Source organism: Echinops telfairi, unplaced genomic scaffold (genome assembly GCF_000313985.2).
Source record: "Echinops telfairi isolate 266 unplaced genomic scaffold, ASM31398v2 ScPeMD7_18;HRSCAF=68, whole genome shotgun sequence".
Lineage (NCBI taxonomy): Eukaryota > Metazoa > Chordata > Mammalia > Afrosoricida > Tenrecidae > Echinops > Echinops telfairi.
The window spans coordinates 31,518,876-31,535,268 of NW_022103915.1; the positions used below are offsets into that span (position 1 = coordinate 31,518,876).

The following is a 16,393-nucleotide window of genomic DNA, read 5'->3' on the forward strand; positions in this document are numbered from 1 at the left end:
TGTTACCCTTTCCCCTTGTCCTCCTTCCCTTCCCCCTCTCTCCACGTGGACCACCAAGAGGGGCTAAGTTGAGCAATGCTACCATGAAATGTGTCTGACTCCATTTTTTAACTCTCTTCTATCTCTCATGCTCTTGATGACTTTACTATAATCTTTACTTATTATCGCTGTACATTTGTGCCTACTGGACCTGTAACGATGTGCTAGGGGCTGGCTTCCCCTTGCAACATCTGATTTAACAGTACCATTCTGGCTGTAAGGAGTCCCAGTGGCCATAGTTAGAAACACATCGAGCTGCTAACCTGCAGGTCAGAGAAAGGTTCAAATCCACTAGCTGCTCTGCTGGAGAAAAATGAGGCTGTTGGCTCTTGTAAAGATTTATAGTCTGGAAACCTAAAGGGACAGTTCTATTCTGTCCTTACAGGGTTACTATCCATCAGAATCCACTCAATAACAATGAGTTTCATTGTTTTTCTTTTTATTCTGGCAGTTGGGTTGAGAATAAAATCAGGTGGAGATGTGGAGGCTAGAGCAGGAGCTCTCCTGTGTGCTTATCTATCTTCTGAAAGCTATTTGTAGCTAACCCATTTCCTGGCGGAAACAGGGGCCAGAGGTCACTGTGGTGTTTTTGTCCCTTTGGAAATGAGAACACCCAACAGACTAGAAATCCTTGTGTTCCTAGTTGGAGAATCCCTCCAACCCCAGCCCCCGCCTAAGCCATAATAATTACATAAAAATGAGACATGACACCATATTATTCTGTGTATTTGTGGAGGGTCAAGCGCAAGCTCATCGTTGACCTGTACAAGATCATCATTCTCATCTCCTACAGTAGGATTCCAGACATCTAGAACCTGGGGTCTCTAGACTCTTGAGGTCCCAGCCATGTGTCAGAATCTAATACAGGCTGGTAGCCCTTGGATGTGAACCTGCACCAGGAAGGCAGAAGAACCTTTCCTGCAATGTCAAGAGCCACCCAGCTCCACCTGCTCGTCTAAGGGGTGAAGTGGGAATAGATCCTCCCAGCTTCTGGTGTGTGTCCAGGTAGAATTAATTAGGTGTTTTGATTTTTAATTATAGGATTCTTTTTTTTTTTAACTTTTTTTCATGATTTAAAACATTACAGAGTAAATTGGTTTTCCATTCAACAATTCATACATTGATGCAGTCCCCAAGATATACCAGCCTTCTTCCCACTTCCGCCCTCCTTGTGTTTTTGTATTACTCATCCTTCTTTCCTGTCCCTTCTTGCGGTCAGCAGTTTTTATCCATAAGCAAATGCTGTCTATTTGATTTTGTACGGTTGATTTTCCAGGGAGTGTATGCCATTCTTGGGTGTTATTCTTCCCCTCTGAGCCTGTGTATTGTTGGGCTAAAAGCTGAGTCAGAGGATTAATTACAGGATTTTTATGAGCTGAGAGGTTCAAACGTATTGTCTTCCTTAGATCTAATTCACTTTGAAATCTAGGTGTCCGGGTTTAGATTTATTTTCAAGTCAGGAATCCCTATATTTTTATTTTTATCAGAATGACTTGCCAAGTTCCTTGTCTATTTGGTGGAGTTCGGGGGCGTGGGGACAGGGAATGTGTTCTGAAAAAATGTTATTATCTAGGGAATATAAAGAGAGGTGTTTCCTGATCTGTAGAGAACATACGCAAAATAGGGACCTCGGTCTCAGAACCCTGGGGAACCCAGCTTTCTTTCCTTTTCCTTTTTCTAGGTAAGGGAAATCTTCCAGAAGTCACCTTTCCTGGTACCAGATGACAGTGTTAGCATCATGGACGGAGCCTATGAAGGTAGGAGAGGTGTTGCTATCTTTTCTTTGGGGAGAGGGACAAGGTCAATGAAAGATCTGACTATGGGAACTGGGAGCAGGGATGGGCTTTGAAGAAATAGGAGCTAAGAAGGAGTAGCAAACCAGAGGAAGGAATGGAATAGCAGGAAGTGGAAGGGTGAGAGGGGCGTTTTATAGTCTAGACCTGAAATCTAGAGAAAGAACGAAGATGGGGCCAGGGAAGGGGAAAATATACTGTGGGGATATAATCCTTTTCTCCTCTTTTTCAGGAATATTAGCCTGGGTTTCTGTGAATTTTCTGACAGGTAAATACATTGCCAAGTTTATCTTAAGACCTTGGCAGGGTTTCACAACATTGTCAGGAGAGGGAGAAAAGATCCCTTTCTTGTCTGTGCTGTTCTTTCATTTTAAAAAAAAACAGAGGCAGGAAGCTATTGTTGCATCCTGTCTTCAAGGCTTTGGCTGCAGTGAGAGCCCTCTGAGGCTGCCCTCCAGCAGCAGGCCTCCGGGGAGGGAAGTGGCATTTATGGAATCCCTCCAGTATGTGGCCCGGAGCAGGAGGGGAGGTGCAGACAGTGTGGGGCTGTCCAAGATGTAGATGGTGTTCAGAGTGGGATCTCATTCACAGGGCAGCTGCATGGCCACAACCAGGAGACTGTGGGGACCCTGGACCTCGGGGGCGCTTCCACACAAATCACTTTCCTGCCGCAGTTTGAGGTGAGTCATTTATATGTAGGTCTGGTGTGCAACACATGTGTAGACATTTAATGGTACCTGGAAGATGGCACCCCATTTTCAGAAAGTAGACTGAGGAGAATGATCAGATGATCAGGTGGGGGCCCCCTTGCAGTTCGGAGTCCTGGTGATTCTTCAAACCTTGTGGGAATACTAGTTTAATCTGTGTCCTTCATCTCTGGTTAACATCTTCAGATAATTGCGGTCCTGAATAGTCTTTTGCTTTGTTTGATTTTCAGAAAACTCTGGAACAAACCCCTAGGGGCTACCTCACTTCCTTTGAGATGTTTAACAGCACGTATAAGCTCTATACACATAGGTAAGGAAGGGGACAGGGAAAAGGAATAATATTTTGTGTTGGATGAGTCGCCTGACTTTTCAAAGTATTTTCATATTTATCAGCCTTACAAAGCTTTGCCAAACCCTTAAGGCCTAGCAACTGACATCTAAACTGCTTACTAAATCCAGTTGACCCAAGAGGTTCCTCTGTTCCTGGCCTGAGAATTATATAACTTAAGAGTCAAATGTTCTCTAAAGGGAGGGCTCCTTGAGAAGTCTTAGGTGACAAGTCCTGTGAACTGGCCTTCCGATGCTCACAAGTTAGCCTGGCATACGATCCCAGCCGGGTTGAGTGCTAAAATAATGTCTGCAGGTTTTCTGTAGCTGGTTCCCAGGTTGGGACTGTAGGAACTGCCACTGTCTTCTGACCTTGACATAGCAGCGGGAAGTTCTTTCTGCACAGCCTGGGTTTGTTTAGAAATTGTGTCATGTTGATCACATGAGATGAAATCGGTCACAGAGCAGAACTCCCTTCCCGAGGCAGACAAAATCGTTGTATTGCTATAAATACCATGCTACTTTTGAAAGAATTAGCGTTGGGCTGGAGGCCTTTAGAAACAGCATGCAATGAGTAAATCCTGTATTTTACAGTTACTTGGGATTTGGATTGAAAGCTGCAAGACTGGCAACCCTGGGAGCCCTGGAGACAGAAGGTTGGTCTGGGACCTGTGCTGGGTTGGGGATGGTCAGAGTGACACTGACACTGCCAACAACTTTTCCCTTCCTTGGCAATGATAGAAACCCTAGTAGTGCAGTAGCTAAAGCACTTGGCTGCTAACCAAAAGGTCATTAGTTTGGTCCCACCCGCTGCTTCTGTAAAGGGTACAGCCTTGGAAAACCTTATAGGACACTTTAACTCTCTCCCATGGGGTCAGAATGGCCTCAGGGACGATGGGTTTGGTTTGGGCAATGGTCCTCCTTATAAAGGAAAGAATTTTGTGGAACTGGGAAGTGTGCATTGTATAGTCTTTGAAGTCCAGGTGTTTGGGTTTACATTATTAGCACCATCAGCATCCTAAAGTAGCAGCAGGAACTCCAGCCTTAAAGTCAATTGGCAGGAGCTTGCTCAGGTCCTTCCATGTTCACTTGACATGGTGCAGGAAGCAGGGTCTGAAGGTGGAGTAACTGAGCAACTTCATTTATCAACTCACGGTTGAAAGATGGGTGAAGAACTCAGCTTATGGGGTCAGGAAGAACTGAGGCTAGTCCTAATTTTTTGTAATTTAAGCCAAAGTTACTTATCTTTCTGTATCCCTTTAACTATATTTCGCATTAAATGCTGCTGGTACAACCCCAGGATTTTATATCACGGTCATTTTTGTTGTGATGCATAGTGGCCTGTCCTGCACCACCTTAACAATTGTTGCTATGCTGCAGTCACTGTCAGTCCGTCTTGTTGAGGGACTACTTGCTCTTATTTGCTGCTCCTCTACTCTACCAGGGGGAGCCTTGGTGGTGTAGTGGTTATGAGTTGGGCTGCCAACCTCAGGGTATACAATTTGAAGCCATCAGCCAGCCTGTGGGAGAAAGACAGGCTTTCTACTCCCATAAAGTTACAGGCTCAGAAACCCGCAAGGGCAGTTCTGCTGCCATGTCCGAAGTACTAGAGATGAAAACTTGCTGTCTTTGCTTCTAAGGAGCATTTGGGGTGTACTTCTTCTAAGAAATATGTGTTCATTCTGGAAATCCATGGTATTCACTATTTTTTGCCGACACCATAATTCAAAGTCAGCCATTCTTCAGTGTTTCTTATTCATTGTCCAGCTTTCCCATGCATGTATGCCTAAAAATACCATGGTTGAATCAGTGTACCTTCGTCCTCAAAATGATGTCTTTGCTTTGGAACACTTTAAAGAAGAATATTCCGCAGTAGATTTGCTTAGTGCAATGCACTGTTTAATTCCTTGACTGCAAGTGGGTTGTGAATCCAAGTAAAACGAGATCCTTGACCACCAGTCTTTGTTCGTGTGCCAATGCTGCTTAATGGTCTGCTTGTGAGGGGTTTCGTTGTTGTTGCTGAGGTAATCCAGACAAAAGGCTGTATGTTTTATCTTTATCAGTAAGTACTTCAAGTCCTCTTCTCTTTCAGCAAGCAAGGTTGTGTCATGTGCTTATCAAAGGCTGATCATGAGTCTTCCTCTAATCCTGATGTTTTTAAAAAATCATTTTATTGGGGGCTCGTACAACTCTTATCACAATGCATATAATCCTGATGCTTTGATCTTCTTTATATAGTACAACTTTTCATGTAAAATGATATAACCTGACACAAACCTTTCCTCATTTTCAAGCATCTGCTGCTTGGTCTATATACGGGTACCATATGAGCACCACTATATATCCTGGATTTTTCATTCTTTCTAATGTTATTTGTAATTTGTTATGAACCACAGTCATATGCCTTTGCATAGCCAGAAAACACAGGCAAACAACTTTATGATAGCCTTTGCTTCAACCAAGGTCCTCTGACGTCACAGGGTACCCTTTGTCTCATGTCCCCATCTAAGTCCAACTTGAATATCCGAGAGCTCCTTGTTGATCAGCGGCTGCAGCTGTTTGGGAATTGTCTTTACTACAGCTTTACTTGCATGTAATATTAATAATGTTGTTTGATAATTTCCAAATTCTGTTAGACCACCTTTCTTTAGAATGGACAGAAATAGGAGCTTCTTCCAGTTGGTTGAAATGTCTAAAAAAAAAAAAAAGGAAATGTCTCAATTGGTATTCCGTCAGTTCCTGGAGTCTTGCATTTCAACAGTGCCTTTCTCCCTTCAGTACTACCAGTTCGTTTTAAAACATTTTATTGAGGGCTCTTACAGCTCTTGTAACAATCCACACATCAGTTGCATTAAGCACATTTGTACATATGTTGCCATCATTTTCTAGATATTTACTTTTTATTGCACCCTTGGTGTCAGCTCTTTATCACATGCTACCTGCTGTGATGGTTGAACACCAACCATTTTTTCCTGGTTCAATGATTATGTATTCCCTCTGTCTTTTATTTTTTACTTATTTGTTATTATTTGCCCATAGAATCCTTCAGTATTGCAACTCAAGGCTTGAATTTATTCTTCAGCCCTTTCAGTTTTAGAAATGCCACGTGTGCCTTTCCTTTTGGCTTTATTTCAGGTCTTTGTGCATTTTGTTCTCATATTTTGTCTTCTCAAGCCACCCTATGAAGGCTTCTGTTCAGCTCTTGACCCTTTCTTCTTTCCACTTAGCTTCGCTGTGTTCCAGAGCAAGTTTCAATGGATTGTGCTCGTCTTTCTAATGACTTCTTGGTTTCTTTATGATGTTTTTGATGTCATCCAACAATTCATATTTAGCCATTTAAGTAAAATGTATCAAACTTACCATTAGTACAGTAAAATTCTATCCCATGATCTTCCCATATTATTTCTATCACCAAGGCCATTTTCCAACTACTGATCCTTTTTATTACCAACTTTCACATTCCAATCACCAGTAATTACCAATACATCTTGATTGCATGTTTGGTCCATGTCAGACTACAGAATTTGGTTGAAATTTTCATTTCCTCATTTTTGGCATTAGTGAATGGTGTATAAATTTGAACACTAGGTATATTAACTGGTCTTTCTTGTAATAGGTGGATATTTTCGTATCACCAAGAGCGTTGCATTTCAGGATGGTTCTTGAAGTGTTCTTTCTGAGGATGAATGTAATGCTTTTCCTCTTGAATGCATCATTTCCAGTATATTGACTGCCTGATTCAAAATGGCCAGTGCTAGTCCATTTCAGTTCACTTATGCCTAAGTTATCATTCTTTATGCATTCTATTTCATTTTTGACAACTTAAAACTTTCCTAGATTCATACTCTGTGGATTCTACATTTTGATTACTAATGGACGTTTGCAGTTGTTTCTTCCCATTTTGTGCCATGAGATAGCCGTGCTGTATCCAAGTCATTCAGGTGGACTCAACTTTGAGGAGACTGCTCTTCCCCACAGTCTTATTTTGTGACTTCCAACCTGAGGGGCTCATCTTCTGGCACTGTATCCGCAGTGCTCTACTGCTATCAGTAAGGTTGTCAGTGACCAAGTTTTTCAGAAGGAGACCGCCAAGTCCTTCTTCTTAGTCTGGAAGCTCAGATGAAACCTGTCACCATGGGTGAGCCTGCTGGTATTTGAAATACTGGTGATGTTTCTTGCAGCAGCTCAGCAACCTACATTACAACAAACGTACAGACGACTGGTGGCTGACATAGTATGCTACTATTATGATGATATAAAGCATCTTCAGGTGTATTTCATTTAAGTCTCCCAACAACCACTGAGGGAGAATGAGTATTTTTTTCCCCAATTAATTTATTCCATTGTGGGTCTTAGATTTTTTTTGAGACTGTGATGATAGCTATGGACCCCTTGCCAAATGCACATAGACACAAAAATCTGCCGAGAGTTTTGGGGATTCACCAGCCCATAACACCCACTGTGAGCCCTGAATTCAGAATTGTCAGAGGATATAGCCCACTTGATTCATTTCATAAGAATGTAAGGCCTCACCACTTTTGTGATTCCTTCAAGCCCTAGTGGGTTCTTACTTGCCCCTCACATCTTCATTTCATAGTAATTTGTAATCTGGGTTCTTCCAGCAAAGGATGGACAGACTTTCCGAAGTGCCTGCCTTCCAAGATGGCTGGAAGCGGAATGGATCTTTGGGGGCGTGAAATACCAGTATGGTGGCAACCAAGAAGGCAAGTGATGCTTTTTAACTGGTTGAAATGACCTTGACAGTAAAAGTTCAGGAAGAGTCTCTTAAGAATTTTTTCCCAGAGCTCAATAAAAGTATGTCATATTGCAGGGACTTGTTCTAAATATATCTTAATGTATTTCCAATGAATGAGTGAAGGAACAGTGAACAAGGTGCGTGCTGCACTCTTCCGAGTTTCGTGCCGTGGGTCTGTTCAGAAACCTGTTCTTACCCTAAGCCTGATACATGGAATGGTTTCTGCCCCCCAAGTAAGCTAAAACCACTTCAGGTTAATGTTTAGCTATTTACAGCATAGTGAGGCCATAAAGAATGTCTTGGGTATAGTAAAGACGTAGACCTTGAAATCAAGGAAGAAATGTGATTTCCTAGTGAAGGAGCCAGGTGAACCCTCTGAATATGTGCTATTAAATACATGCCAAAAAATGTGTGCTATTAAAATGTCATACTAGATGCAGCAGTTCAAGCTCAGCTATGGCTGTTTGTGTTGAATGCAAGTTAAGGAGGACGCTGTCAGCAGTGAGGCTACAAAAGTTGCTCATCTTCATTGCTTGAGCCTCTTCTACTCTACTTGATCTTACTGTTGGCTAAATTTGTCCCCTATGATTTCCTCACCTTACCCTTGTGCACCTTTGCCCCAGCAGGGGAGATGGGCTTTGAGCCCTGCTATGCCGAAGTACAGAGAGTGGTACAAGGAAAACTTCACCAGCCAGAGGAGATCCAGAGAAGCTCCTTCTATGCATTCTCGTACTATTACGATCGAGCTGTTGACACAGAGATGATTGGTAAGTTGACTGCAGGCATCAGTCCAGACTGGACATTGGCCAGGGCAGCAGCAGGGGAAGGGAAGGGAGGAGAGGTGTTTGAAATGCTCTATTGGGAGATGCTCTTCCCCAGCAATGATTACTGGAATGCACCAGCCACACCAAGTGGAAATAAATGGAACGTAATTTTGAATCTTTTGGAGCTAGACAATGACCGAAATAACTATGCTTTGTCTCTTTTTAAAAAAAATCTTTAGTGAGGCTTACCTGACTTAGCAGTAGAATGCACTCATTGAAAGGATAAACGGCCGAGTTTAACATGCATATCTGCTCTGCAGCCATCATCACATTCAAGAGAATGGACATGTGTCACCCCCACAATGTTCTTCCTGCCTCTTTGTTGTAACATTTCCCTATCACAGAAGCGATCGCTTTGTGTAGATGTGCATGGTCTTCCAGGGCATGAGAGAGAAATTCATTTCCTGTTCCTAGTGTGCTGAGGAGCCCTGGTGGCACAGTGGTTATGTGTTGGGCTGTGATCCTCAAGGTTGGTAGTTTGGAAAACACCAGCCACTCTGCAGGAGAAAGACTTGGCTTTCTACTCCCGTAAACAGTTACAGTCACAGAGCAGTTCTACCGTGTCCTAGTCGGTCGTCGCTGTGAGTCGGCACTGACTTGATGGCAGTGCGTCTGGAGTTTTCTTGGAGTGCATGCTTGCTTCTCCTATACTGCCTGTGGTTTGGGCATTTAAAGTCTTGTGCTGTATCATTTAGTGCATAATGTAATAGAAAACAGATCTTTGTTGTGGATTGCATCTACTTCATTCAAAAACACCTCTCTAGTTTTATGGTGACTGATTTTAAATGCCATTTTTGTTTAGAACAGTTTTTGATGAAGGTAAAACTAATTAAAATATACATATGTATTTATGCATACACACAGAAAAACAAAGAACCAAACATCCAGAATGGTCCTTAGGCATACATTATGGTTTAAACAAGTTATGATTCAGTAATAACTAGAACTTCCAATATTTAGAAAAGCTATTTTGTAATGCAGAGGAAATAATATACCATGGTATCAAATGTTCTTTTCTGATAAATGAAGCAACTACTGAAAGCTTTATTTGTTCAAAGTAACCAGTGCTGTTTATACAACAAAATAACCCCAACAACTCCCCCAGTACTACTCCAAAAAAACATATCAAACTTGATTTCCATTAGAATGTAGTTATTCTTCTAATAATTCAAAACAGAAACAAAAAAACCCAAGACCCAAATTTTATATATATATATAAATATATATAAAAATCACTGCAAACAATTATTGAGTTTGGTCTTCTGGACAAGAATGCCAAGTGAGTCTCTCTTCATAAAACGCAACGACAATCTGAGGGCATTTCATGTTTGCCTCTTGTCAACACCAAGTCTGCCTCATCTGAATCTTTCCATTTCCTGAGAAACAGCAACTCCCCACTGCTGTCTGTAGCACCAATTATTCGTTCAGGATCAGGACCTCTGGCAAAGCCCCTTGGTTTGTCAACAGCATCTCTTTTCTTCTTTGATTTGCTGTCATCAGATTCACTGTCAGATAAAGACTTTCTTTTCGTACCATCTTTTTCTTTACCAGCTTTTTGAGAGTTGAGAAATGCTTCAATTAATTCTGGACAATCTAAATTTTCTTCAGGTTCCAAGTATTATCAGCATCTGTAAATCCCTTCCATTTTAAGAAATATTCCACCTTCCCATTCACAACACGCCGGTCCAGAACTTTTTCTACCACAAATTCTTCAGGTTCAGCCTCTTCAACTTTTTTACTCTTTCGATTCTGTTTCTTTCCCATTTTTTGCATGTAGTTTTATTGGAGGCCATTTTTTATTGCAGACTTGAAGAGCTATTATTCACCGCCTCCGAGCTGCTCCGGGTCGCGGGTCTGCAGTGTCTCGGGCCCTGCGCACCTTCTTACCTCTATATTAATGAGGCAGGATTAGCAGTTGGAGTAAGAAAGCACGAAGGCTCTGTCCAATTCTAAAAAAAAAGTGTTTGCAGGAGCGGCTTATGCTAAGATCCTTTTTTGCTTTCTTTTAAATATCTGTGGCCTGAAGACTTGAGCCTGGCACCCCACTGACGCAGCTTCTATCTGAAAGGTCAGTCGCTGGAGCCCACCAGGCACTCGGCAGGATAAAGGTGTGGCATCTGCTTCCCTAAAGATAACAGCCTTGGAAACCTTTCAGGGCAAGTCTACTGTATCCCCAATGGTCACTCAAAATTAGAATTTACTCACTGGCATTGGGTTAGTTAGGTGGGTTATATACTTGCGTGACAATTTGTTCCACTTAAAAATTCTTCTCTGGAAAGGTGAGGGAGGGAGGGAGGGGAAAACTGAGGAGCTGATACCAAGGGCTCAAGTAGAAAGCAAATGTTTTGAGAATGATGGCAACAAATGTACAAATGTGCCTGACATGATGGATGGATGGATTGTGATGAGTTGTATGAGCCCCCAATAAAATGATTTTAAAAAAGATTTTCCCTCTGAGGACTCTGTAGGCATTGCTCACTATCTTGTGTTAAGAAGCGATTGAGCATGGCCTGATATGTTTACTCTCATCGGTGACTTGTTCATTCTTATCTTTGAACTCAAGAACTTTATGTGTGACCAACCACGATGTGACAGTCAGCTTCTGTAAGGACTTGTGCACCTGGAAGGACTGTCTCAGGGGTTCCTGTGAGTCCGACTCTGTTCCGTGGCACTGGGTTCTGAGTTGAGGATGATTTGTGTCCATTTTACCTGGGTCTTCATAATACCTGCCTTCAAGCGGAAGCTTCTGGTCTTTCACTTTTAGAACGTTGTTTTGAATTATTTTTCTTTTATTTATATTCTTTTAATTAATTTTAACTCTTTTCCATTTTAGTTGGCTTACTTTTATTGTCTTCCATGTCTGCCTGTGTTAGCAGATTTTGTCCTGTCTCCCACCCCACTACCCTTCTTTTGTGGCTTTCACTTCTATGATGTTTTTGGTTTCTTCCCCTTGCTGTTTCTTTCTTAAGATCTGTCTTGAGCTCCTTAAAGAAACTAAGGGAATTCTTATTCTATTATTTTTTGCTTATATGTATTATTTTTCATCATTTTATTGGGAGGCTCTTACAAATCTTACAACAACGCATCATTCATTTGTATTAACCACATTTGTACATATGTTGCCATCAACATTTTCCAAACATTTTTTTACTTGAGTCCTTGGTATCAGCTCCTCTTTTTTCCCCTCCCATGGGAGCACTTTTTAAAAATTATTATTTTTAATTTTATTTGTTGGGGGCTTTTATCACAATCCATACATATATCTACTGTGTCAAACACATCTGTACATGTTATCTTTTTAAAAACCTTTTGCTTTCTACTTGAGCTCTATCAGTTCCTCTTTTTTAAATTTCCCTCCCCCCTCTACCTTCCCTCCCCAATGAACCCTTGATAATTTATAAAAAATTTTTTTCATGTCTTATACTGATGGCTGTCTCCCTTCACCCACTTTCTGTTGTCTGTCCCCCTGGGAGGTGGGCCATACATCAATTATTGTGATCAGTTCCCCCTTCCCTTCCCTTCCCCTCCCCTCCTAGTATTGCCATTCCTCTTATTGGTCTGTCCTGAATTCCCTGTGTTTCTGAGTTCTTATCTGTACCAGTATACATGTTCTGGTCTAGCCAGATTTGTAAGGTAGATTTGGGATCAAGATGGTGTGTGTGTGGGGGGAGCATTAAAGAACTAGAGGAAGGTTGTGTGTTTCACCTGTGCTACACTGCACCCTGACTAGCTCGTCTCTTCCTTGTGGCCTTTCTGACAGGGGTGTCCAATTAACTATCAATTCACATTGATAAGATTTTTGTTTTGGGTCTTCAATGCCTGATACCTGATCCCATTGACACCTCATGATCACAAAGGCTGGTGTGCGTCTTCCACGTGGACTTTGCTGCTTCTCAGCTAGATGGCCACTTGATTATCTTCAAGCCTTTAAGACCCCAGACGCTATATCTTTTGACAGCCGGGCACCATCAGCTTTCCTCACCACATTTGCTTATGCACCCGTTTTGTCTTCAGCGATGCTGTCAGGGAAGGTGGGGGAGCACTTATTTTAAAGGGGCTTTTAAATTTTATTTTGTAATTTATTTCTGCTTTTTTATTTGCAAATGATCAAACCTACAGGAATATGGAAAGATAATATCTTTCTCTGGGGACTTTGTAGGCTTTGAACACTGATATCCTTATCCTAAGTTTACCAATTGTTCATATTTTTTCCCATCTGTGCTTTGCCTCTTCTGAAAGAGGCATTCACTTGTCTTTCAAATTCTAATTAAATCCAAATTCTGCTGAAAGAATGTTTCTTCAGATTTTGGGATTACCATGAGCCTGGATTTTTATCTGTTCCTTCAGTGGTAGGAGAGGTGAGGCAGGTTGAGCTAACAGTTGGTGGAGGAGAAACTGGACTATGAGCAAGCTGGCTGCCCCGTCTGTTGGTCGGGATAGAAAAACGAAATTGTATGCACTTAAGCACAGCCCTGTGTCATTTGCATTGCTGTGACCCAGACCAGGGCCTGGCCCCACCCCCGTGTAACCGTCCTATAAACAGTAGGCCCTGAAAGAACATGCATCTTTTCATCTGAGTAATGATGGAAGTAACAGTGAAGCACAGGTAGGAAATGTACAGATTCTACAAGAAGAAGGAAAGCACAGGACAGCAAAAGAACACACCAGAGAATACGCTCCATGGTCTCCTATCTACCATCCGCCGGCAGGGCTGCGTCCCTTGTATTGTATGGGCGGGTCGTGTTTGCTTCGACCCCTCCCAATGCTGGAAATTTTATTTCTGGGTGTTTTCATTATTAATCCCTCCAGGATCACTCTCCATCGTTCCCTTCCAGGCATTTTGATAATCAGTTACTGTTCTTTTCATTTTCAGATTATGAAAAAGGGGGCATTTTAAAAGTTGAAGATTTTGGACAAAAGGCCAGGGAAGGTAAGTGTCAGCGGAAGCCCTCATAGGTGAGCCTGTGAGGCTGTGCCCGCCAACTCCAACCAGCCCACTCCGCTGCCGGCACAGGGAGTCTGACTCAGAGCTCTGCTAGGCAGTCTGAGACTATAGCGCTTTACCAGCACAGCCTCAAATTTCCCCCTCAGAGTGGCTGATGGGTTTGGAGCATTGTGGTTAGTAGTCCAACAGCACCATGGGGGCTTCCTGCCTGCCAACCTCAGTGAACCCTAAAGGGACCAAGTGGGTGACAGCCAGCTCAGCAAGGCTCTCAGAAGGCTGGTAGCCCCCAAGTTTTCCAGTCTTCACCTGGAGCTAGAAGCATTCAGTGGCATAAGATCTGGGCAAGAATGTGGGGATGGTAATAAGAGGCTGTGGGGAAAGAGTGAATACCTTTTGTTTCTGTCTACAGTTCCTTTTCCATCCTTCCTTTCTTAAAAAAAATAAACCATAATAATGAAATAGTGAGCACCGAAAACATGGACACCAGCCAGCCACAGATGCTTCTTTGAAAGAGTCAGTCGACCTGAATCTGTGTTCTTAGCCAGTGGCTTCAATGTCAGGGCAACTACTATATCCTTTCCTTTTGGGGCTCAGCATTAATTACAGATAGGGAACTTAGAACTAAGGCTATAGAGGTTTACCAGATACACTAGGATGCATGTAAATATGTGAGGGTAAGCTGCAATAGTCTGTCTGTACAGTTCTAGCCTTTAAGAGGGAGGCCACAGCATCCACCAAATGGAGAATCTGCTTTGCTTATTTTAAATGTGTATTTACCCGACTCAACTTTCAGCAAAACAAGAGACAGGTCTATCAAGGATCACAGCACCAGGGTGGTAGCATTCCTTAGGACAGTCAACCATGGAGCAGGGGGCGGACAGCACTTGCCAGGGATCAAGCTCAGAAGGCAGGGCTAGGAGAGGAGGAGGAATGGGAACTGAACAGGGAGGAAGTGGATAGAGTGCTCCCATATTGTAGGGATCATAAGCAATGCCATGAATCAAACTATATGAACTGAATGGAAAACCAATTTGCTCTCTAAACTTTTACCAAATTTATAATAGTTTTTTTTTTTTTTTAAATACCTATTTAGAGGAAATTACACACCGAGTTATAAACCTGAATCCCACTGTTGTCTCACTTTCAGTGTGTGATAACTTAGAAAACTTCACTTCAGGGAGTCCCTTTCTGTGCATGGATCTCAGTTACATCACGGCCTTGTTAAAGGATGGCTTTGGCTTTGCAGACAGCACTGTGTTACAGGTAAGAAAGAGGACGTGGCAGTCTTGCTCAGAAGGGTCGTCATCTGTGGGTGAGGAAGGAGGTGATGAGTGGTGATCAGTGAAATTGTGTTATGATGCCTTGCTTGTAGTCCAAATATCAGACACCATGAATGTAGGAAAGGACCTTGATTCAATGTAGTGGCCTCTAAATTCACTACCCGGCAAGCTCTCCCCAGATCACCGAACAGAAAGGCTCACAGACCCCATTAGCATTCATTACAGGCTTTACCTGGGCTCCACTGCCATTGGGTCTGGGTTCAGTTCTGACTGCAGGTTTCCCAGCGCTGCTGCCATCTCTGTTAGGTTTCTCACCTGAAGCACAGGGATACTTGCAGCACCTATGTCATTGGACTGTTAGCAACACAGTGCCAGGTGTTTGAGCGGGTATCACTGTGAATGGAGGCATTTCCTACCGGCAGGCACAGATGGTAGACAGGGAGCGTCCCAAGCTTCTTGACACTGGCGAGTCACAACGGCCTCTGCTGAAGCACCACCAGTTACCTACAGAGGTTTTCTGTCTGTCATTCTCACGGCTGGTGTACTTTTGTTCCTATGATTTCAGTGGGGACAGAATTTAAATGGAGCCTCAGGGGTGGACAGTCTGTCCCTGCCCCAAAGATTGCTTCAGTTCAGCATCTGTGCCTGGAGCCTGTCCAGCCCCGTGGTGAGAACAGAGGGAGAGCATTTCAGGATAAGGCCACACCAATGACTCAAGAGTTCCAGACTAAGCCCCAGACTGCCCAGCGTCACCTCTAAGCGAAGGGAGCCAATTAAGAGAATGACTCAAAAGCCACTCACCAACATGTTCACAGTGCCGCCTGGATTTCATCGGGCCGACACAGAACAGTGTCACAGAAAGTTAGCAGTGGTTTTCAAACCCTTTTTTCCCTTGGTGGCGATGGTTGTGCAAAGACCTTTATTCAACAAGAGCTGATGCAGAATGCCAGTTGTGCTTCACCTTTGGCCTCTGAAGGATTTTCAGGAGCCTCTAGGGCAGGGATCCTCAAACTTTTTAAACGGGCCAGTACACTGTCCCTCAGACCCGTTGGAGGGCCAGACTATACAGATAGTTTAAAAATAAACTATGAACAAATTCCTATGCACACTGCACGTATCTTATTTTGAAGTAAAAAACAAAACGGGGCAAAAACACCCGGCGGCGGCCTGGATAAATATCCTCGGTGGGCCGCGGTTTGCGGACCCCGGCTCTAGGGCTCTGAAGAAAACACACTAGGTTGGCAGGTTTGGAGTGTTCCTTCCTGATCTGACATCTAGTCCCAACTCCTGAGTGCATGCCCTTGCTGCCACACTCACACTGGATTGCAGGTTGCCGGTTCAGAAATGGGTGGTTCAAAAAGTATAGCAGGGGATGAGCGTTCGGAAAAAAAGTGCAGTAGCCTAAGGCTTCTGGGTGGGACATCTGGGTGGGAGCACTTCCTGGGCCAGAAGCATTCCTGGATCAGTGGCAGGGCTGGGGACATCGACCATGGGGGGAAGGGGGCTGTTATATAGACGGGGAGGGGGGTGGGGGTAGTGGGAAGCCTCCAGGGACAAGCTCCTATCCTCGGTGCTTGGTCACGTGTGGGGCACTTTACAGATCTTACCTGCCCACGTGCCATGTTGGCTTAGAGTTGAAGATTGCATGAAAGTGTGAAGCCTTTCTGTTTTCTCTCGCAACAGCTCACAAAGAAAGTGAACAACATTGAGACAGGCTGGGCC

General features: G+C 43.3%; 1 protein-coding gene and 1 pseudogene across 1 annotated transcript in view; one reads left to right on the top strand and one right to left on the bottom strand.

The window, feature by feature from the left end:
- ENTPD5 (ectonucleoside triphosphate diphosphohydrolase 5 (inactive)) overlaps window positions 1–16,393 on the top strand; it is a 48,122-nt gene that overhangs the window by 28,144 nt on the left and 3,585 nt on the right. The window contains 10 exon segments of the mRNA XM_004698708.4: window positions 1,721–1,796; window positions 2,065–2,100; window positions 2,424–2,512; window positions 2,770–2,849; window positions 3,461–3,522; window positions 7,489–7,590; window positions 8,249–8,389; window positions 13,320–13,376; window positions 14,539–14,654; window positions 16,355–16,393. Of these exon segments, the coding sequence (XP_004698765.2) occupies window positions 1,721–1,796; window positions 2,065–2,100; window positions 2,424–2,512; window positions 2,770–2,849; window positions 3,461–3,522; window positions 7,489–7,590; window positions 8,249–8,389; window positions 13,320–13,376; window positions 14,539–14,654; window positions 16,355–16,393 (798 nt within the window).
- LOC105979991 lies at window positions 9,449–10,769 on the bottom strand (annotated as a pseudogene).